Source organism: Malaclemys terrapin, chromosome 13, assembly GCF_027887155.1.
Source record: "Malaclemys terrapin pileata isolate rMalTer1 chromosome 13, rMalTer1.hap1, whole genome shotgun sequence".
Taxonomy (NCBI): domain Eukaryota; kingdom Metazoa; phylum Chordata; order Testudines; family Emydidae; genus Malaclemys; species Malaclemys terrapin.
In genome coordinates this window covers 29848347-29872401 of record NC_071517.1, presented here as the reverse complement: position 1 = coordinate 29872401, position 24055 = coordinate 29848347, and the positions used below count along the sequence as shown (strand labels likewise).

The 24055-nt window shown below is 50.9% G+C and overlaps 1 protein-coding gene across 3 annotated transcripts in view; it reads right to left on the bottom strand.

The window, feature by feature from the left end:
• Positions 1–1879: 1879 nt before the first annotated feature.
• LOC128848319 (zinc finger protein 771-like) overlaps positions 1880–24055 on the bottom strand; it is a 198964-nt gene continuing 176788 nt past the window's right edge. For 2 of the 3 annotated variants that reach the window (XM_054048273.1, XM_054048274.1), the window contains exons 2-3: positions 3369–3474; positions 1880–3008 (exon numbers count right to left, since the gene is read on the bottom strand). In XM_054048273.1, coding sequence (XP_053904248.1) covers positions 1969–3008; positions 3369–3435 — 1107 coding nt within the window. In that variant the 5' untranslated portion in view covers positions 3436–3474 and the 3' untranslated portion in view covers positions 1880–1968. Of the gene's footprint in view, positions 3009–3368; positions 3475–7441; positions 7939–24055 lie in introns of those variants that run through there. The other variant, XM_054048272.1, reaches the window with a different exon arrangement.

Below are 24055 nucleotides of genomic sequence, written 5' to 3'. Positions count from 1 at the left end.
CCCCATCACATGCCCTATTTCCCCAATGGGGGCCCACAAATATGTTTGGTGCCGGGCCCACAAAAAGTCAATCCGGCCCTGCTTCTTGTGCCTGGCCTGGCCTTACCCGCTGAGTCCCTCTGCCATGTCTGGAGTCTCCCTGTCACCAAGGCCTGACCATGCCACCCTGCACAGCTACCTGGTGTGTGGCTGAAGCCTGTAGCACAGGCGAGGTGATGTGCAGCATGGTTGGGAAGCTGGGAGCAGCTGCAGCCCCCACCGAGAAATTCCAGATTCTGAAAACTCCAACATTGGCCCCATCCCCAGTGTGTCCTCCAAAGCTGAGCCCTGAACTTTCCTGCCACCCCCTTGCAGGATCCCCTGCACAGCCCTTGTCCAAGGGGAGATGAGGCTTAGCAGTCAGGGGGAGATACCCCTGCTCCCTGAGTCCCTACCCATTAATTTAGTTGGAATGCAGAGGCCCAAAGTGTCAAAGGTGTTAACATGACCCTGAAACTGTTCAACATTAAACTGTGTTCAACAAGGTCCAGGGTTGGGTACACAGCAGCTCAGCCTGCTCAGTGCCAGGGCAAACACCCCACTACAAATCTTTTTAACCTACCAATGAGACAGAAAAGAAGGAAAAGCAGCTAATGCATTAGAAATCTCGATACAAAGTGAGGCTTTCATTTCAACAACAGCCTTTGTTCCTTTAGCTGGAGCAAGTTTTTAGAAGGAAAAGCCCCTGGTCTGACAGTCTCTTAGATGCTAACTGTCCTTGTAGAGAAAGGAGAAAATGGACTCTTGTTAAAGGCAGATCCCACTGCCTAAGAAGAGACACACAAGGCGAGGGAAACAAACAGCAAAGCAGGAAAATGTAGCTTCCGTCTCGGGTGCCGACTCGCGCTTGGAACCTCATGGCAGGAGAAACACAGGCCCAGCACAGGGTGTCATCAGCCACTCTGAGACTTAGCAACTGCGTACCAGCATTGGGCTGCCTTGCTTTTAGCTGTCTCTGGTCATGGCTCACAGTGTTCTTACAAAGCATGGAGTCTTGGGCAGCTAAGCCTGATGGTCATTAAACAGAAGGCAAGAAGAGAGTACTAGGAAAGAAAGGTGGGTAAGGAAACAGACAGAATGGGGTGGGGTCGACAAAGTCTCCAGCTGTGTCTACACTTAGAAGGCTACAGTGGCATAGCTACAGCTGCGCATGCTGTTGTGCTTCGGTGTAGACACTCGCTTTAGTGACAGGAGGAGCTCTCCAGTCAGCACAAGTAATCCACCTCCCAAAGGCGGTAGCTACATCAATGGAAAAATCCATCCATCCCCCAAACTGCGCCTGTGCCGGGGCTAGGGTGGCAGAGCTACAGCTCTTGGAGTGGGGTTTTCAGACCCTGGAGAGACAGCTATGCTGATGTGAGCTTTTGGTGCAGGCCAGACCAGGTGGTGTCTCGGACTTAGCCAGAGGTGGTGGCCCTGGGTCCCTCTCTCTGGCTTGTCTGGTCAGGACAGGATGGTGAAGGCCCAGGGTCCCAGGTGAGGGTGGCACTTGTTCCTTCCCTTTCCCCAGCCAGCATTTTGGATCCATCCATGCCCATTTTCCCCCTAGTCTCTTTCTGAGGCCCCCCAAAGGCGAGTGACAGGCCAAATAGCCCAGCCCCTCATTAATTTGTCTACCAATGGGCCTAATTTCTGACACACCAATTTTGGATCGTGGATTTTCGGTCCCACACGTCTCGTTTACACAGTGTGACCTGAACACAGTCCCTGAGTTACACCACAAGGCCTTTTTATTTGGCTGCTTCACTCTATCTCCTCCTTGCACCTTTTCCCAGCAACGTTCACTGGGCTCCGATAGTGCGACGTGCTAGGTACTTATATACATGTTTTACAGTTGCACTTACAATTAGGGTAAATTTGCACCCATCAAACAGGGGCCCGGTCCTAGATGCCAGGGTAATACTGACAGTGCAACACACGACCAGCCCATCACGGGGCATCCTGGATGTGCAGCCGGTGGTGTCGGATGCGGGAGGAGCTGTCGCTGAAGCCCTTCCCGCAGTCAGGGCAGGTGTAGGGGCGCTCACCCGTGTGGGACCGCTGGTGGGTGGCCAGGTCTGTGCCCTGGCTGAAACTTTTCCCGCAGTCCCAGCAGGCGTAGGGCCGCTCCCCAGTGTGGACGCGCCGGTGCCGAACCAGCTGGGAGCTGACGCTGAAACCCTTGCTGCAGTCAGGGCAGGTGTAGGGCTTCTCGCCAGTGTGGGTGCGCTGGTGTTTGATGAGGTAGGAGCCATCGCTGAAGCAGCGCCCACAATCCTGGCAGGCGTAGGGGCGCTCCCCAGTATGTGTGCGCCGGTGCTGCCGCAGGTGTGAGCTGCGGCCAAAGATCTTCCCACAGTCGGTGCAGGCATAGGGGCGCTCGTCCGTGTGCACCCGCTGGTGCTGCACCAGGTCCGAGCTCTGGCTGAATGTCCGCCAGCAGTCCAGGCAGGCGAAGGGGCGCTCACCCGGCAAGCCAACCCCATGGCAGGGCCCCTCCTGTGTGTGGCAGCGCTGGTGCCGCGTCAAGTGGGAGCTGCGGCTGAAGCTGCACTGGCAGTCAGGGCACTGGTAGGGCCGCTCACCTGTGTGAGTGCGCTGGTGCCGGAGCAGGGCAGAGCTGACAGCAAAGCTCTTCCCGCAGGTGGCGCAGGCATAGGGACGCTCCCCCGTGTGCACCCGTTGGTGCTGCGCCAGATACGAGCTCCGGCTGAACTGCTTCCCACATTCAGTGCAGGTGCTCTGGTTCTTGCCTACGGGCAGCGTCCTACCACCCATGCTGTGCTTGAGAGCTCCTACATGGTGTGCGGATTCACCTCGTCTCTCCTCCAGCTGGTTTCCCTGCTGACTCTCATGGGCTTCTCCCTGCCCAGGATTCTGGGAAATGTTCCTTTCAGCATCTCCCGACAGCGCCCCCTGCGGTTCCACTTGCTCAGGACCTCCCTGCTGAGGGTTCTCCTCCTTGGTCTCACTCACCGTCCTATCACCTGCTGGGCCAGAGAGAGAATCCAGACAGGAGTCAGGCCCTGGTGCCAGGGAGGAGGGAACCTCAGATGGGGAATGGGAAAGGGCTGAACAAAACCAAATAACTAGGGGGAGACCAAACCACCAGGAGCTGAATCCCGTAATCTCCTCCCCAGAGCAGAGACAGGAGGGGACCAATTCTTCTTCCACATTCCACCCAAGCAATCAGAGGAAGGAGGCTGGTGGGAAGCGAGCTACTGCCAAGCATCAGGGTGGGTGGGAAGCTGTGAGTGACATCTGCCATGAGGATATGGCACCTGGTGGGAACCCCAGATGTTTTCCTTCACTTGCTGACAGTTTCTGAACCAGCTTAGCCAATTCCTCACCTGTGTGGGTGCTCCTTGGGATCTCCTGTTCCTCAGAGCCCTGGAGACTGGGGACCCTCCCCTCCATCCATCAGTGAGATCACTTTGCATTGGGGAACCAGAAATCCTGCTCCGGGGAAGAAAACAAATGAGACCATAATTGACTACATATTTCTCTAATAATTATTAGACAAAATAAACGCCTGAATTTAAACCGAGCCCCTTTCTGTGCTGGCGGCAGGTGTCACCCTAGCAGAGATAGTAAAGACCAGATAGTTCCTTCACCCCACTCCTCTAAGTGCAGGGAACAGAAGACACAGTGTTACAGAAAACTGGACCCCGAAGGCAGTTGCTACTGGGAGATATTGAGGCAGGAGCTCGATGTTCAGAAAGGGAGGGAAATAACTATGTTTCTGTCATCTAATGATTATTCACCCCTATAGCAGCTTGAGCCAAAGATCTGAAAGCACTTTCAAAACATCCTTGGAGGTGTGACGTGATATAAACACGGTAGATCAGGGGCTGCTGTTCACACTGTCTGACAACACCAGAGCAAGGGGATGGTAAATGCAACGGAAAGGTGGTAAATTCAGAACGAATCAAAGGAAACCCAGTCTCCACACAGGGCAGGTTTAGCTTGGGGGTGTTGCTGGGTGTGTCTACACTGAATAAAATCCCTGTGGCTGGCCCATGTCAGCTGACTGGGGCTCACGCAGCTCAGGCTGCAGGGCTGTACAATTGTGCAGTGTATATGTTCAGGTTGGGGCTGGAGCCTGGGCTGTAAGACCCTGTGAGGTGGGAGGGTCCCAAAGCCTGGGGCTCCAGCCTGAGCATTAATGTCTACACTGCATTTTGAGAGACCCACAGCCCATGAGTCCAAACCAGCTGAGCCGGGCCAGCCGCGGGTGTTTTACCACAGTGTGGACATAGTCACTGAGGCTGGGATTCCAAAGCGCAGGCTCCTGAGAGGAGCTCCAAGCTGCTGAGCTACAGGAGGCAGACACAGGGATAGGGTCAGCACATGCATGTGCCCACTCCCACTGGGGGGGAAGTGCTGGACCATTGACAGCCATGCCCAGCGGGTGTGGAAGGCTAGCATGCCCAGTGGGGAGTGATTTACACCCACTCACTCTGAGGACAAATGAGTGCCCAAGGGAACAGGGAACTGGGACAAAGAAGGATGAAGGAAAATAAACAGGAGGAAGGACAATGGTAGATTTGGGGGAGTTTACCCTCACAATTCAGAATCATCCATCCCTATGCCTCACTGTTCTAGCTCTCATTCTCCTGCCCCTTCAAACCCACACCCCTGCCCCGGGGTTTGTCCCCAGCCCTCAGGCACCTTGTCCTTGGGGCAAAGGCACTGCCTTTTATTTGCCTATTTATCTCGCCATCAGCAGCAATATCGCAAAATAATGAGGATCTTCCTTTTGCAGAGGGCAGAAGTGACCCCCGACCCGGAAGTAAAGTGACATCCCCCAGGCTGCACAACCAGTTAGTGTCAAAACCGGAGACAGAAGCTGGGTGAGAGTCTCTGGCCTGTGTTAGACAAGAGCTCAGAGCAGATGATCTAATGGCCCCATCTGCCTTTAAACTCTATGACACACAGGAGTCCTGACTCCCAACCCCTCTGCTCTGACCTCTAGACCTCATTCTTCCCCCAGAAACAGAATCATACTCCCCCATCAGATAGGGTGACCAGATGTCCCGATTTGGCGGATGTGATTGCAGAGCCATTGGCCATTATCTTTGAAAACTCATGGCGATCGGGGGAGGTCCTGGATGACTGGAAAAAGGCTAATGTAGTGCCCATCTTTAAAAAAGGGAAGAAGGAGAATCCGGGGAACTACAGGCCAGTCAGCCTCACCTCAGTCCCTGGAAAAATCATGGAGCAGGTCCTCAAAGAATCAATTCTGAAGCACGTGGAGGAGAGGAAAATGATCAGGAACAGTCAGCATGGATTCACCAAGGGCAAGTCATGCCTGACTAACGTAATTGCCTTCTATGAGGAGATAACTGACTCTGTGGATGAGGAGAAAGCAGTGGATGTGTTATTCCTTGGCTTTAGCAAAGCTTTTGATACCGTCTCCCACAGTACTCTTGCCACCAAGTTAAAGAAGTATGGGATAGATGAATGGACTATAAGATGGATAGAAAGCTGGCTAGATCGTTGGGCTCAACGGGTAGTGATCAACGGCTCCATGTCTAGCTGGCAGCCGGTTTCAAGTGGAGTGCCCCAGGGGTCGGTCCTGGGGCTGGTTTTGTTCAATATCTTCATTAACGATCTGGAGGATGGTGTGGACTGCACTCTCAACAAGTTTGCAGATGACACTAAACTAGGAGGAGTGGTAGATACGCTGGAAGGTAGGGATAGGATACAGAGGGACCTAGACCAATTAGAGGATTGGGCCAAAAGAAACCTGAGGTTCAACAAGGACAAGTGTGGAGTCCTGCACTTAGGACAGAAGAATCCCATGCACTGTTACAGACTAGGGACCGAATGGCTAGGAAGCAGTTCTACAGAAAAGGACCTAGGGGTTACAGTGGATGAGAAGCTAGATATGAGTCAACAGTGTGCCCTTGTTGCCAAGAAGGCTAACGGCATTTTGGACTGTATAAGTAGGGGCATTGCCAGCAGATCGAGGGACGTGATCATTCCCCTGTATTCGACATTGGTGAGGCCTCATCTGGAGTACTGTGTCCAGTTTTGGGCCCCACACTACAAGAAGGATGTGGAAAAATTGGAAAGAGTCCAGCAGAGGGCAACAAAAATGATTAGGGGGCTAGAGCACATGACTTATGAGGAGAGGCTGAGGGAACTGGGATTGTTTAGTCTGCAGAAGAGAAGAATGAGGGGGGGATTTGATAGCTGCTTTCAACTACCTGAAAGGGGGTTCCAAAGAGGATGGATCTAGACTGTTCTCAGTGGTACCTGATGACAGAACAAGGAGTAATGGTCTCAAGTTGCAGTGGGGGAGGTTTAGGTTGGATATTAGGAAAAACTTTTTCACTGAGAGGGTGGTGAAGCACTGGAATGGGTTACCTAGGGAGGCGGTAGAATCTCCTTCCTTAGAGGTTTTTAAGGTCAGGCTTGACAAAGCCCTGGCTGGGATGATTTAGTTGGGATTAGGTCCTGCTTTGAGCAGGGGGTTGGACTAGATGACCTCCTGAGGTCCCTCCCAACCCTGATATTCTATGATTCTATGATTTTATAGGGACAGTCCCGATTTTTGGGTCTTTTTCTTATATAGGCTCTTATTACCCCCCACCCCCATCCTGATTTTTCATATTTGCTGTCTGGTCACCCTACCACCAGAACCAGCAACAGAAACCAGAAGTCCTCTCTCCCACTCCTGCTCTGACCATGGCGTCACTCCTCTCTCATGCCTCAGGACAGAACCCCAGAGGCTTGAACCTACGTGGGTGGTTTGGGTTTTTTGACACAAGTTCACCATTTTAGCATGGGTGCACAAATGCCATCTGCCCATGCAAAATAACTGTGTGCAATATGGGGGGGCACACACTAAAAGGGCACAGTTTGCACCATTAATGGCTGCTCAGGCACTTGCAGGGCCTGTGCAGGATTAAAGCCATCACGTATCAAAACTACCAAGAAGCACAGTGACTTCATGTTCAACAAACAACACAAGCTCCCTCATCCCCAAACGAACCTCACCCCCTTTCCAAAACCTCTCTTCTCAGACAAAGGCCTGTGCTGCTGGACAGGCCCTGGCTACCCTACCCAGCACAAACTGCCCTTCTGAAATTCTGACTTCTGCGTCTGACTCTACTGTTTTCATTACATAAAATTAACAGGAAAACAAACAAGCAGATTGTCCAATAAAACTGCAGGCACTGAAATTAGCTCCAGTTTGTTAATTAAATAACACGTTGCATTTCTATGGTGCCTTCCAAGCAAGGACCTTAATGCATTGAGTAATGTGAACAATTAGTAATTATTATTACCTGACAGACTGAGCTTTGCTGTACACATATTAAAGAGCTAATGTTTGGCTCATTAATAAACTCCCCAGGCATGTATCTGAATAGCAGAGCTCGTTTTAAACAACAATCGGATTATTCCCCAAACCCACCTTATTTTAGATTAACTAGAGCCCAAGGGGCTGCTTCCAGGCAGTCGAATGACAAAGAGAAACACACACACAAATGGACACACACATACAGAGGCGTTGGTGTTATAAACTTCCGGAGCTGGCTCGGCTCCTGCAGGCGCTCAGGGGGGCAGGGCCTGGGGAGTCAGGGAGGGCAGCAGCTCTGGGACTCGCAGACCCCCGTCTCCCCGGGAGCAGAGCTGGGGCGAGGGGGGGGCATTGGTGCAGAGTCACTTTCCTGCCCGGCCCCAGCCCTTTCACCCGGGTCTCTCCCCTCACCTGCAAGCTCCGGCTCAGGGGCTGGGGTCGGCAGAGCTCGGGGCTGCCCCAGGGGCTGATTCCGGTCCCCGGAGAAAGTTCCCCCGGCTGGGCACAGAGGGGCGCTAGGGAAGGGCTCTCCCCGCACAGACACCTTGCTGGGGAGCAGCAGCGGCTCGGCTCGGCCCGGGCTCCCGGCGCACAATTGAGGCGGTGCAGCAATAGGCTCTGAGCCAGGAAGCTGAGCAGAGAACAAGAAAGAGACAAAGGATCACCTGGAGCCCTCTAGCGCTCAGCACATGGCAGGGCCAGGCCAGCACGGCGTAGAGCAGCGTGAGCCCCCACTGTGGGACGCTGCATATGCGGAAGCATCAACAGGGAGCAAGACTGGGGCCTGGTCTACACTACGACTTTAATTCGGATTTATCAGCTTTAATTCGAATTAACCCTGTAACCGTCCACACAACGACGCCATTTAATTCGATGTAAAGGGCCCTTTAAATCGATTTCTGTACTCCACCCCAACGAGCGGAGTAGCGCCAAAATCGATTTTAGCAATTCGAATTAGGGTTAGTGTGGCCGCAATTCGATGGTATTGGCCTCCGGGAGCTATCCCACAGTGCATCATTGTGACCGCTCTGGACAGCAATCCGAACTCGGATGCACTGGCCAGGTAGACAGGAAAAGCCCCGCGAACATTTGAACTTCATTTCCTGTTTGCCCAGCATGGAGAGCACAGGTGACCACAGATACCTCATCAGCACAGGTAACCATGCAGGCTGATAATCGAAAAAGAGCACCAGCATGGACCGTGAGGGAGGTACTGGATCTGATCGCTGTATGGGGAGAGGATTCAGTGCTTGCAGAACTTCGTTCTAAAAGACGAAATGCAAAAACTTTTGAAAAAATTTCCAAGGGCATGATGGAGAGAGGCCACAATAGGGACTCTGAGCAGTGCCGCGTGAAGGTCAAGGAGCTCAGACAAGCCTATCAAAAAACAAAGGAGGCAAACGGTCGCTCCGGGTCAGAGCCGCGGACATGCCGCTACTACGCCGAGCTGCATGCAATTCTAGGGGGGGCTGCCACCACTACCCCACCTTTGTTCGTGGATTCTGGGTCGGGGATAGTCTCGACGCCTGAGGATTCTGCCGATGGGGTAGAGGAGGAGGAGGAGGAGGATGAGCTTGCAGAGAGCACACAGCACTCCATTCTCCCCAACAGCCAGGATCTTTTTCTCACCCTGACTGAAGTACCCTCCCAAGCCTCCCAAGCCAGTACCCAAGACTCTGACCCCATGGAAGGGACCTCAGGTGAGTTTACCTTTTAAAATATAAAACTTGTTTTAAAAGCAAACGGTTTTTAATGATTACTTTGCCTGACTTTGCATTCGCGGTCAGTTCAGCTACTGGAAAAGTCTGTAGCTACTGGAAAAGTCTGTTAACGTGTCTGGGGATGGAGCGGAAATCCTCCAGGGACATCTCCATGAAGCTCTCCTGGAGGTACTCCGAAAGCCTTGCCAGAAGGTTTCTGGGCAGTGCATCCTTATTCCCTCCTCCATGGTAGGACACTTGACCACGCCATGCTTGCAGCAAGTAATCTGGTATCATTGCCTGACAAAGCCTAGCAGCGTATGGTCCCGGTGTTTGCTGGCATTCAAGCAACATCCGTTCTTTATCTTGTTGTGTAATCCTCAGGAGAGTGATATCACTCCTGGTAACCTGGTTGAAATACGGGAACTTAATTAAGGGGACAGAGGTGGCCGTTCCTACTGGGCTGTTTGCCTGTGGCGGAAAATAAATCCTTCCCTGCAGTTAGCCAAGCGCAGATGGGAAATTGGCCCTGAAGTTTTCCGCGTTTGGCTAGCAGGGTTCTTCCCTGTTACCAGCCACGCGGTGGGGGGAGGGTACCGTGATCATCCCAGAGAATTCATGGCGAGGGGGGGGGTCGGCGGCGGGGGGGGGGGGGGTAGTTTGGTGCCTGCAGGGATCTTCCCTGATACCAGCCATGCGGTGGGGGGAGGGGTACCGTGATCATCCCAGAGAATTCATGGCGGGGGGGGGGGTTAGTTTGTTTTCTGGTGCTGCTGAATGTTAACAGAAAAACCGCAGCACTCTACTTGCCTGAAGGGGCCCAGACAAGCCCCCCCACACTGCCCCCCCCCCAACTGGCTGAGATTGGCCAGGCTTCTGCAGCACTCTACAGGCTATGCTTGGTATGTGGGAAAGGAGGGTGCAGAAGCTGTAAAACAATGGCTTACCATGGCCGCATGCAAGCCGAATTCTGTTGCCCAGACCTGTGATCTCTAGCAGCAAAGCCACAAGCACTCAGCATTAAGAGGCAAAATGCGACCTTGCACAGAAATCACATGTGCTATGTAATGTGAACAGTGTTGGTCACCGTGAAAGAGTATAAGCATTGTTCTGCAAAATGTAGCTTTTAAAACAATTCTCTCTTTTTTCCCCTCCCTACAGCAGCTGCAAATTCCTCAAGCCTCCCTCCTCCATCCCGAAGGTTATCACAGATAAGGCGTCGTAAGAAGAAGACGCGGGAGGACATGTTTTCTGAAATTATGCAATCCAGCAGGAGTGACAGAGCTCATCTGAATGAGTGGAAGGAAACAGTTTCAAAGTATAGGAAAGAAGTCAGTGAACGTGAGGAGAGGAGGGACCAACGTGAGGAGAGGAGGGACCAACGTGAGGAGAGGAGAGACGATCGAGATGAGAGATGGCGGCAGGAAGACCAGAGGATGAAGGATGCAACGCTGGGGCTGCTCCGGCGTCTGGTGGAGGTTCAGGAACGGCTGCTGGAAAACAGACTGCCGCTTCAGCCCCTGTTCCACCCTCCCCCCTCCCCATGTTCCGTATCCTCCTCACCCAGACGTGTAAGAACGCGGGGGGGGAGGCTCCGTACACCTTCCCATTCCACCCCAGTAGACAGCCCAAGCAAAAGGCTGTCATTTTTTTAACCTTTTCTTTGTGGCTTTTTCCTTCCCAGCAATCCTCCTCCCAAATACCACCCGGGTTCCCTCCCTCTTTTTCTAATCTATTAATAAAGAATAAATGATTTTTAAATGATAGTGACTTTATTTGGTTTGAAAGAAAGCTGGGGGAAGGGGCAGGGTGGATTCCTTACAGAAAATCAGTCAGTAAAGGGGGAGGGTTTTCATGAAGGAGAAACAAACAGATATTTCACACGGTAGCCTGGCCAGCCATGAAACTGGTTTTCAAAGCTTCTCTGATGCACAGCGCTTCATGGTGTGATCTTCTAATCGCCCTGGTGTCTGGCTGCGCGTAATCAGCAGCCAGGCGATTTGCCTCAGCCTCCCACCCCGCCATAAAGGTCTCCCCCTTACTTTCACAGAGATTGTGGAGCACACAGCAAGCAGAAATAACAATGGGGAGATTTCTTTGGCTGAGGTCAGAGCGAGTCAATAATGAACGCCAGCGACCTTTTAAACGGCCAAATGCACATTCTACCACCATTCTGCACTTGCTTAGCCTGTAGTTAAACAGCTCCTGACTCCTGTCCAGGCTGCCTGTGTATGGCTTCATAAGCCATGGCATTAAGGGGTAGGCTGGGTCCCCAAGAATAACTATGGGCATTTCAACATCCCCAACGGTTATTTTCTGGTCCGGAAAGTAAGTCCCTTGCTGCAGCCCTTTAAACAGAGTAGTGTTCCTGAAGACGCGAGCGTCATGAACCCTTCCCGCCCAGCCCGCGTTGATGTTGGTGAAACGTCCCTTGTGATCCACAAGTGCTTGCAGCACCATTGAAAAGTACCCCTTGCGGTTTATGTACTCGGTGGCTTGGTGCTCCAGTGCCAAGATAGGGATATGGGTTCCGTCTATTGCCCCACCACAGTTAGGGAATCCCATTGCAGCAAAACCATCCACTATAGCCTGCACATTTCCCAGAGTCACTAACTTTCGTAGCAGCACCTGAGTGATTGCTTTGGCTACTTGCATCACAGCAGCCCCCACCGTAGATTTGCCCACTCCAAATTGATTCCCGACTGACCGGTAGCTGTCTGGCGTTGCAAGCTTCCACAGGGCTATCGCCACGCGCTTCTCAACTGTGAGGGCTGCTCTCATCTTGGTATTCTGGCGTTTCAGGGCAGGAGACAGCAAGTCACAAAGTTCCATGAAAGTGCCCTTACGCATGCGAAAGTTCCGCAGCCACTGGGAATCGTCCCAGACCTGCAACACTATGCGGTCCCACCAGTCTGTGCTTGTTTCCCTTGCCCAGAATCGGCGTTCCATGGATAGAATCTGCCCCATTAACAACATGATCTCCAAAGCACCGGGGCCTGTGGTTTCACTGAATTCTGTGTCCGTGTCCGTGTCCATGTCCTCATCATGCTTGTCGCTGCGCTGCCGCCGCCGCTGCCTCCTCGCCTCGTTTTTCTGGTCCTGGCTGAGCATAAACTCCACAAGAACGCGCGAGGTGTTTGCAATATTCATGAGTGCTGTCTTGACCTCAGCGGGCTCCATGCTTGCCGTGGTATGGAGTCTGCAGTGTTCACCCACCCAGGAAAAAAGGCGCGAAAATGGTTGTCTGCCGTCCGTTGCTTTCATGCAGGGAGGGAGGGAGGGAGTGAGGCTGTACCCAGAACCACCTGCGACGATGTTTTTTGTCCCATCAGGCACTGGGATCTTAACCCACAATCCCAATGGGCGCAGGAGACTGCGGGAACTATGGGATAGCTATGGAATTGCTACCCACAGTGCAACGGTGCAGAAATCGACGCTAGCCCCGGTACTTGGACGCACACCACCGAATTACTGTGCTAGTGTGGCCGCACTCATTTCGACTTTATACAACCTGTTTCTCAAATCCGAATTATCTAAATTCGGATTAATCCCGTAGTGTAGACATACCCTGGGACGCTACATTGCTTGGGACCGAGAGCCTTTCCCCTCTAGAGGGACCAGCTCCGATCCAGCCCCAGGGTTAGGGGGCTGAGGGCTGGCTGGCTCAGGGGATGGGGTTCCAGTTTAGTAATAACAATGGTAGGGTGACCAGACAGCAAGTGTGAAAAATTGGCACAGGGTGTGTGTGTGTGGGGGGGGGGGAGGTAATAGGCGCCTATATAAGAAAAAGCCCCAAATATCAGGACTGTCCCCTATAAAATAGGGACATCTGGTCACCATAAACCAGGGGTCCTAGTTTCCCATGATAAAAAACAACAACAAAATGATCGGATTTAAAAATCCATTTTTCTGCTAATAAAATGAAACACTGAATTTCAGTTTCCCTAGCCACAATATATATAGGTATCGGTTGAGCACAATGTTTTATTGATATATTTACAGTTTTTAAGCAAGGTTCGAAGCCTACCAGTGCCATCAATCATTATAATAAAATACAATTAATAGCATTGTGATTTGTAATCTGCAGCCTTGCTGCATCCTGTACAGAACAGCACATTGACATCAACTTGAAATTTGTCCTTGCCAAATTCAGTGACACAGGCTTTAGGGGGGATTGTTAAAGTTTTCGGCATCTTTTCATAACTGTAACACTGGTCTACAAGTTTTGAGAAGTTGTCTGCTTCAGAGATAAAATGTGCTATTTATTATGTATTTTGATGTGCTGAATTCAAATATGACAATTAAAACAATTGATTGGCTACTGTTTCTAAGATATTTAAGTTTTTACATTTTATGTCTATGTATATTGTGTAGATAGTAGAGTTTTAATAATAAATTGTAAACCTAGGTCTTTTCATGTGTTTATGGTTGCTTTACATGATAATATTTCACCTGTCCTGTTTATGTAACACTTTAAAATCAGCAAAAGGGTTATATAAATAAAATTTATTATGAAACAAAAGGCAAAAAACTATTATGTACGTAGTTTAGTCCTATTCAGTATCTACTTGGCGCTTGTATTCATTAAATGGAGCATCTCTTGTCACTGTCCAGCAATAGTCTGCAAGCATTGATGGGCTCCATTTGCCCTGATAGTGTTTCTCCATTGTTGCAATGTCCTGGTGAAATCGCCTGCCGTGCTCGTTGCTCCGCAGTTCGGTGGAAAAAAATCTAGATGAGAGTGCAAAAAATGTATCTTTAGTGACACGTTGCAACCAAGGCTTTTGTATGCCTTGAGGAGGTTTTCCACCAACAACCTGTAGTTGTCTGCCTTGTTGTTTCCGAGAAAATTTATTGCCACTAACTGGAAGGCTTTCCATGCCGTCTTTTCCTTGCCACGCAGTGCATGGTCAAATGCATCATTTCGAAGAAGTTCACGAATCTGAGGACCAACAAAGACACCTTCCTTTATCTTAGCTTCACTTAACCTTGGAAATTTTCCACAGAGGTACTTGAAAGCTGCTTGTGTTTTGTCAACGGCCTTGACAAAGTTCTTCATCAGACCCAGCTTGATGTGTAAGGGGGTAACAAAATCTTCCTTGATTCAACAAGTGGTGGATGTGGAACACTTTTCCTCCCAGGCTCCAATAACTGTTGGAGTGGCCAATCTTTCTTGATGTAGTGGGAATCTCTTGCACGACTATCCCATTCGCAGAGAAAACAGCAGTACTTTGTGTATCCAGTCTGCAGACCAAGCAAGAGAGCAACAACCTTCAAATCACCACAAAGCTGCTACTGATGTTGGTCATAGTTTATGCACTTCAAAAGTTGTTTCATGTTGTCATAGGTTTCCTTCATATGGACTGCATGACCAACTGGAATTGATGGCAAAACATTGCCATTATGCAGTAAAACAGCGTTAAGACTTGTCTTCGATGAATCAATGAACAGTCTCCACTCATCTGGATCGTGAACGATGTTGAGGGTTGCCATCACACCATCGATGTTGTTGCAGGCTACAAGATCACCTTCCATGAAGAAGAATGGGACAAGATCCTTTTGACGATCACAGAACCTGGAAACCCTAACATCACCTGCCAGGAGATTCCACTGCTGTAGTCTGGAGCCCAACAGCTCTGCCTTACTCTTGGGTAGTTCCAAATCCCTGACAAGGTCATTCAGTTCACCTTGTGTTATGAGGTGTGGTTCAGAGGAGGAGGATGGGAGAAAATGTGGGTCCTGTGACATTGATGGTTCAGGACCAGAAGTTTCATCCTCTTCCTCTTCCTCGTCTGACTCAAGTGAGAATGATTCTGGTACATCAGGAACCGGCAGTCCTTCTCCGTGGGGTACTGGGCGTATAGCTGATGGAATGTTTGGATAATACACAATCCACTTTTTCTTCTTTAACACACCTTTCCCAACTGGAGGCACCATGCAGAAGTAACAATTGCTGGTACGATCTGTTGGCTCTCTCCAAATCATTGGCACTGCAAAAGGCATAGATTTCCTTTTCCTGTTCAACCACTGGCAAAGATTTGTTGCACAAGTGTTGCAGCATATGTGTGGGGCCCACCTCTTGTCCTGATCTCCAATTTTGCAGCCAAAAGAAAGGTGATAGGCTTTCTTAACCATAGTGGTTATACTGCGCTTTTGTGATGCAAAAGTCACTTCACCACAAACATAGCAGAAGTTATCTGCACTGTTCACACAAGTACGAGGCATCTCTGCTCACTTTGGCTAAACAGAAATGTGTCTCTTTGCAAAATCAAACACTGACAAATAAGAGAGCACGACACTGTATGATTTCTAGAGCTGATATAGGGCAATTTGTTCAGCAGAGTGATGTAAGCTTCATTATGATTGCATCATCCATGACTTCTAGGAATAACATGATACAATTCATATCATGTATGACGCAATACCAGCTTCAGATTGCATCATTCATTGTTTTGCCTAAAAAGCAAGTACTGTCCAAACCCAGTCATAGATTTATTCATAGATCCAGTCAAAGATGTATTTTAGTCATTTCTGGTTTAAATCCCTTCCCTTTATAACTCACTTATCCTCCGCCATTCCCAAGTCAAGGGTCGTATATACTGTCCCAATAGCATATCTTGAAAACCAGAGCCAATCAACAATTTAAGCATCATTTTTGTTCTCAGTGACCCAGAATTAGTAAAGTTTGACTACATTTATTTCAGAAGCATTTTGGCTGTAGAGCAGTGTAATTACTCAGATCTGGAGGCTGAAGTGAAATTTGAGATGCATTAAACACAAACCCCCATACGCCATTGAGTAACCTCTATATGCCAGAAGCAGTTTATTGGATACAATATGTACACCCTGCAACTGGGTGTGAGTCTTCCAGCCCACGTGGACGCAGTCATACTAGCTGGGATTGAGCTAAAAATCACAGTGTGGCCACGATGGCTCTGGCACAGGTTTCTGGCTTAGCTATCCGAGCTCAGACTGACGGGGCCAGGTGGGCTTGAGAGGCCAGGCTGCCACATTGTCCACACTGTTATTTTTAGTGCGCTAGCTCCAGGCCTGCTGGCCTGAGTTGCTCTAGCCGGGCTGAGATGCTCACTCTCAACCGCAGTGTAGATATAATCCAAGGCACCTATCTCTCCCCACTCAGTGCACAGGCACTGAGGAACTTATCGTAGGCTTTGTGTATCACAGTGATTTTTCCCCACTCAGGCACCTGTAATTCACAACACCGACTTCTTTTGTGCATTCATGCCAAAGAGATGAACTGTGTCTGCTGGGAGGATTTCAAAGATCTGGTGGTTATTGACTGTGGACACATCAGCCAGTGCTGGGTGGAGTCAGAGCCAAACTGCTCCTGCCCCCAGTGCAGAGAGACCACCCAGCAGGGAGACCTGCAGCCAAACAGGGAGCTGGGGAACACAGTCAAGTTAGTGAAAGGACTGGGGCTGCAGGCAGTGAATGAGGCTGATGGGGAGAGAATGTGTGAGACACCAGGAGGCTCTGAAACTGTTCTGCAAGGAGTATCAGCCCCCCACCTACCTGGCGTGCAGGGAGTCCATGTTCACTACACACACTATGCTCCCCATGGAGGAGGCCGCCCAGAATTACCAGGTAAGGAATCGCTATCAGCGTGTGGGACTACGCTGTCAGGGGTGCACTGTACTCACACTCCTGGGTGCATCCGACACCGCCTGGAGCAGAATCACACCTTGCCTGAGTGTGGGGCTCGGCTGCAGTTCAGGGGGATGGTTCTGGGGCAGACTTCGCTCAGATTCACAGCTCTGGCCCAGGTGATCCCCACATGCAGGGCACTGTGCCTCTCACTGTGCAAAGGGCTCAGACAGTGTCTGCCTCTAGCCAGGCTGGATTTTGGTGTCTGCTAAAAATGCTCAGCCCAGCTCAGCCCCAGCATCCCTTACCTTCCCCAGGAGAAAACCCATCAGAGTCTGCAGCACCTGTGGGAGGAGAGGGGGGGCTCCTGCAGGAGAGCTCCCCATGGTCTGAGTGTTGGGACAGAAGCTGTTAGCTGTTCCCTTATCAATTGCTGCTGTTAAACACCCCAAGCTCCATGGTGAATCCTCTTGTGTTTTCCTTTCTTTCCCAGCAGGGATGATTGTGGAGAAAGATGAGTATTTGGAGCCAGGAATTGTATGGAGGAGAAAGTTGGGGGGAGTCTTTGACATGAGGTGAAATAGCGCCCCCAATGGGCATAAAGTGACCCTAGGGGAAGGATACGCAGGGGAGTTATTACAGCCAACCATGAGACTGGCAGGGTTAGTTCTCTGTCCCCACTGTTTTTGTCAGGAGTGTTTGCAAACAGCTCCGCCAGATGCTCTTAGCAGCTTGAGGGAATGCCTATACTATAAATAGGCTAGAGATTGGCTTGAATCCTAGGAAGCCTCATCTCCTCCTAGGTTTCACGAACATAGACTGTAACCCCACCCAGTCACCTTTAATGGCAGTTCACCAGGCCTCTGACAAGCTCACGGTCTTGTCGTCATTACACTTTTGTACCTGATTGTACCTGTCCTGATTTGTAAGTGACCTGATTTACAAAAGCTGGTGTTGACACTGGGTCCCCCAAGCACTTGATATGAGCTACAGACGTGTATTTTACCCTGCACTAATCCCCCAGGGGCACTATTCCAAAACAGAGTACCGGTAACTCTTCTGGAATGAAATAATCACACCCACATCGAAAGCTACTGCAGAATAGCTATGCCAATGATGCTTGCTCCACACAGACAACCATAAGAACTCCAACAGGAACCTCTCCCCTCATTGCCCTTGGGCCATGCTGCCCAGACTGCCAGTACCAGGTTTACAATGGCACCAGTGGTTCTAGGGAGCCGGGCCCATGCTCAGAAGGGGCCCCGGCCTGCTCTGCTTGCACTGCTCCCTGAGATCCTGCCAGCTCACTGGCTCCCCTGCACTTCGCCTACCACTTGCTCCTCTCGGTCTGCCTGTCTGCCAGCCAGCCAGTCAAGAGCTCCTCTCTGCCTCCTTGCCTCACCCGCTGGCTTCTCTTTGCCTCCTGGCCAGACCCCAGTGCACCTCTGACTCCAGGCAGTCTCTGCTTCTCATCACCCATGGGGCCCCACCTGTCTCCCCAGAGCTGACCTGCCTGGGACTGGTGCATAAGCCTGGCCAGTCTCAGCCCGTTGCAGGGGGACAGTGTGAGGAGCTTGGCTGGGCCCTGGCCTGGTTGATTGTGTCACTCCTGAGGGGCCAGAGCAATTCCCCAAGCTGGGACCTGCCCTGGCTGCACTGCCAGCTCTGCTCAGCAGATACAGTTGCCTTTCAGCAGGGCCAGTGAGTGTGGCTGGGAGGCAGGGCATGGGGGAGTGGCTCTCTTGCGGGGGTGCTGGGCTGTGAAGGGGCAGGGAGGATCTCTGTGTGTTGGGGTACTAGGGAGTGGGGGTTCTGTGGGGGGTGCTGTGCATTTGTGTCAGGGTCTGGGGAGGGTTGCTGGGCATAGCAGGTCCAGGTGGGCTCTGGCCATAGGGAATTGAAGGGGGTGTTCCAGTGTTGTATGTGTGTGTGTGTGTCGTTGCCGTAACAAGTGAGGCACTTGTCTCGGGCACGCAAAGTGGAGGGGCGCAGCTCTACCGCCCAAGCGGGGAGGAGGAAAAAAAAAAAAGCCACGCTTCGGCAGCAATTCGGCAGCGGGTCCCTCAGTCACTCTCAGAGGGAAGGCCCTGCCGCCGAATTGCCACTGCTGCTTCATTCATTCTTCGGCGGGAATTCGGCGGCAGGCCCTTCCCTCCGAGAGGGACTGCGGGACTCACCACCGAATTGCCACCAAAGAGCCTGGAGCCAGCCCTTGCCTCAGGCGCAAAAATTCCTTGTTACGGATCTGGTGTGTGTGTGGGCTGTGTGGTGCAGCATGGGTCCACCCCCTAGGGGAAGGGGCATGCTGTCAGCACAGGGTCAGGCAGGCCATTGTGCGTCTGGCAACTGCTGTTTTGTAAATAGTGCCCTCGCACTGGGCTGGGCAGAGCATGGCTGCCCCTGCCATGCCATGCCCCTGGATGGCCCCTCGCTCCAGGGACCGACCCCCACCCCACCCGCACCATGCTCCATTGCCCCCCATGGGGGCCCACAAATATGTTTGGCACCAGCCCCACAAAAGGTTAATACAGTCCTGGGGACTGGGCCCATTGCCTTCCAGAGCATGGTGGTCTATTTCCCCCCACTGGAAACCCCCTTATGTTCTCACACTAACACCCACCCATGTTTCAAGCGGTGGCACTCACACTGCAAATGTACCACAGGTCATGAATGTGGCACCCAGGGCAGCTGTAGATGGTGGCACAGGGATACTTGGGAGTTAATGGTTAAATGGATGTAGCAACCCATTGCATACAGCTGGCATTTCCCTGCACAGCCTCTGACCTGGCCTGCAGCAAGGCCCATGGCACTGGGGAAGGGTCAGCACTGCTCAGGGCCCCTTGCTCAGGAACAGCCTGAATCAGGGATCAATCTCCTTCTTCGTGCTGCAGTGACATGGGCTGGTCCCTTGCTCATCCCAAGTGCTTCCCATGCCAAGATGCAGGGCAGGGCCCATGTCTCCCAGTGCTGGTGCTTGCTGCATGGGGATTTTCAGCAGGAATCCCACTTGCTCTCACTCTAGTTTGGTTTCTGGACTCAGAAGAGCCCAAGAACATGCAGATAATGGGGGCAAGCCCACTATCACTGATGCCTGTTGGCAATGGATTGGGATCCTCGGTGACTCCACACCCTAGAGGGAGAGTCAATCCCTGGAAATTTCCCATCCTGGTAGAGATAAAACATGACCAGGGGGTGAGAGCCAGTAGCGTAGCTAGTGAGGTGCAGGGGAAGCAGCCGCTTCCCCTCAGCAAATTTGCCCAAAGCGGCACCTTTCCAACTGCGGCTGGAGGAGTGAGGAGGGGCGCAGGCTGGCCGCCCGCAGCACGGTTGGCAGCCATGCGGGGGCGGCAGGCGCGCAGCCGGAGGAGCAGGGGGGTGCAGCATGCGGCCCAAAGCCGTGGCCAGAGGAGCGGGGAGGCACAGCCGGAGGAGCAGGGTGGGGGGGCGCAGGCTGGCTGCTCGCAGGCCGCAGTGCAGCCGGCAGCCATGGGTGGGCAGTGGGTGTGCGGCCGGAGGAGTGGGGGGGGCGCGGCCGGAGGGGGGGCGGGGCGCAGCATGGCGGCCGGCAGTTGCGGCCAGAGGAGCGAGGGGGGGCCACGGGGGTGGCACAGCAGGGCCAGAGGAGCTGGGGGGGGGGCGGTGCGGCCGGAGGAGGAGCCAGTCAAGGGGGGCATAGCCAGAGGAGGAGCCAAGGGGTGCGCTTTTTTAGGTTTGCTCCCCCTCCTCTTAGAAGCTGGCTACGCCACTGGTGAGAGCTAATGGCCCCACTGGTATAGGAACAATAATAACTGCACGGCCCCTGAGTAAGAAGAAAATTGGGGTCGGGGCAGGAAGTACTGGAGAGACTCAAGCCCTGAGCCAGGGATGTGAATCATGGGTAGTTCTCTGAAAACATCTGCTCAATGTGCAGCGGCAGTCAAAAAAGCGAACAGAATGTTAGGAACCATTAGGAAAGGCATAGATGATAAGACAGAAAATATCATAACACCACTCTATAAATCCATGGTACACCTACATCTTGAATACTGCATGCAGATCTGGTCACCCCACCTCAAAAAAAAGATATATTAGAATTGGGAAAAGTATGGAGAAGGGCAACAAAAATGATTAGGGGTATGGAACAACCTCCGTATGAGGAGAGAGGGAAAAAAAGACTGTTCGGTTTAGAAAAGAGATGACTAAGGAGAGATATATTAAAGGTATATACAATCATGAATGGTTGGAGAAAGTGAATAGGGAAATGTTATTTACCCCTTCACACAACACAAGAAGCAGAAGTCACCCAATGAAATTAATACACAGCAGGTTTAAAACAAACAAAAGGAAGTATTTCTTCACACAATGCACAGTCAACCTGCGGAACATATTGCCAGGGTATGTTGTGAAGGCCAAAAGTATAACGGGGCTCAAAAAAGAACTAAATAAGTTCATGGAAGATAGGTCCATCAATGGCTATTAGCCAAGACAGGCAGGAATGCAACCCCATGTTCTGGGAGTCCCTAAACTTCTGACTACCAGAAGCTGGGAATGGACAAGAGGGATGGATCACTCAATAATTGCCCTTTTCTGTTCATTCCATCATGACAGTGTCCAGTGCCAGATGGACCATGGATCTGACCCAGTATGGCCCTTTTTATGTTCTTAATCCATGTCCTGCCAGCCATGCAGGAGACAGACAAGTTGGGAGGGGAAGGAACTGTCCCTGAAGGGGACATACACCCGGAGACTAAGGCCCCACTGCCCTCTTGGGCTCCCATGAGGGGAGGGTCTAACACAGGGATCCTGATTGGAAGGTGCAGAAAAGGTCATCCTAGCTCTTAGGTGCCTGAGGTGCATCTCTGTGTGTGTGTGTGTGGGGGGGGGGGATGACACACATTAATTCTGCCCCTCAAGCCAGTGGAGTAGCTGGCTTGCATGGAAAGGATGCTAGGGCCCCTCCAAAGGTGAGACAGCTGGAGTGTGCTGGCCACGGTTCCCCAGGGGGCGCTTCTAGGTGGGTTGGACAAAATCCCTCCTGGGGTTTGATCTACTGCACATCCCTTCCAATCCCACCATGCCGCAGGACCCCTGCTGGGGACAAACTCTGCACTCACCCTGCACAGAGCCAGTCAAAGATCTGGAGAGGTCGGGGCAATGTGGCTCCCAGCCACTGGGAGTTCCAGTCCCACATTACTGGTGCCCCAGAGCTCTAGTCCCCATTGCCACCACCACCCCAGAACACCACTTCTCCCATTGCCAACCCCTCCCAGGATCCCCTGTTATCCCAGGAATGACTCAATGCAAAATGAGCCAATAAATCACTCGTGGTAAGAAGATGATAATGGCAGATTCCTTGCACCAGTTCAGACTCTGAACCCCCAGTGGATATGACTCTGGATTTGGACACAGCAAATCCTGGCTCATCCTGTCTGAAGATCAGAAAATCAAGAGACTCATACACACATGGCAGAACCTGCCTGACAATCCTGAGAGATCTGACTATGGCCGCATCATGCTGGATGTCACAGTGCCTAAAGTGGGCCAAAGCCGAGAATACCAAACTTAGGGTAGACTGATAAATTAGGGCAGACGTACCCCAAAACTGGTGGCTATTTCTATAATTAGATTTACCAAACCAGTAACAAAAGCAAGCTTTTGTGTCAAGAACCAGCCAAAACACAGTCCCCCATACGCAATCCAGGACTTCTCACCATCCAGACACCTGGACTTTATGATGAGAGGTTACTGAAAACCCAATTCACCATACATGAGGTTCTACCAATCCCAAAGGATCAGACACTTACCCCCATATTAATATGTATCTCAGTGTGACGAAGTGGGGATTTTCCCTTGTTATGTTGTATGTGAACCTATGTGAGTCTTACTGTTTTGCATGAATGCTTTGTGTGCCTCAGTTTCCCTGTGTATTGCACCAATGTCTAGGTGGTGGGAATAAGGGTGTCTGGCTTTTGCGAGGGCTGCTCCAGCTGCCTACACGGATGCTATGGCTGCCCCTTCGTAATCTGAGACCCAGGAGGGGGATGCGACCAGGTGACTCTTAACATAAAAACATAAGAACGGCCGTACTGGATCAGACCAAAGGTCCATCTAGCCCAGTATCCTGTCTACCGACAGTGGCCAATGCCAGGTGCCCCAGAAGGAGTGAACCTAACAGGTAATGATCAAGTGATCTCTCTCCTGCCATCCATCTCCACCCTCTGACAAACAGAGCCTAGGGACACCATCCTGGCTAATAGCCATTAATGGACTTAACCCCCATAAATTTATCCAGCTCTCTTTTAAACGCTGTTATAGTCCTAGCCTTCACAACCTCCTCAGGCAAGGAGTTCCACAAGTTGACTGTGCGCTGTGAGAAGAACAACTTCCTTTTATTTGTTTTAAACCTGCTGCCCATTAATTTCATTTGGTGGCCCCTAGTTCTTGTATTATGGGAGTAAGTAAATAACTTGTCCTTATCTACTTTCTCCACATCACTCATGATTTTATATACCTCTATCATATCTCGCCCCCTTAGTCTCCTCTTTTCCAAGCTGAAAAGTCCTAACCTCTTTAATGTCTCCTCATATGGGACCCGTTCCAAACCCCTAATCATTTTAGTTGCCCTTCTCTGAATCTTTTCCAATGCCAGTATATCTTTTTTGAGATGAGGAGACCACATCTGTATGCAGTATTCAAGATGTGGGCGTACCATCAATTTATATAAGGGCAATAATATATTCTCTGTCTTATTCTCTTTCCCCTTTTTAATGATTCCTAGCATCCTGTTTGCTTTTTTGACTGCCTCTGCACACTGCTTGGACGTCTTCAGAGAACTATCCATGATGACTCCAAGATCTTTTTCCTGAGTCGTTGTAGCTAAATTAGCCCTCGTCATATTGTATGTATATTTGGGGTTATTTTTCCCAATGTGCATTACTTTACATTTATCCACATTAAATTTCATTTGCCATTTTGTTGCCCAATCACTTAGTTTTGTGAGATCTTTTTGAAGTTCTTCACAGTCTGCTTTGGTCTTAACTATCTTGAGCAGTTTAGTATCGTCTGCAAACTTTGGCATCTCACTTTTTACCCCTTTCTCCAGATCGTTTATAAATAAGTTGAATAGGATTGGTCCTAGGACTGACCCTTGGGGAACACCACTAGTTACCCCTCTCCATTCTGAGAATTTACCATTTATTCCCCTTTGTTCCCTGTCTTTTAACCAGTTCTCAATCCATGAAAGGACCTTCCCTTTTATCCCATGACAACTTAATTTACATAAGAGCCTTTGGTGAGGGACCTTGTCAAAGGCTTTCTGGAAATCTAAGTACACTATGTCCACTGGATCCCCCTTGTCCACATATTTGTTGACCCCTTCAAAGAACTCTAATAGATTAGTAAGACACGATTTCCCTTTACAGAAACCATGTTGACTTTTGCCCAA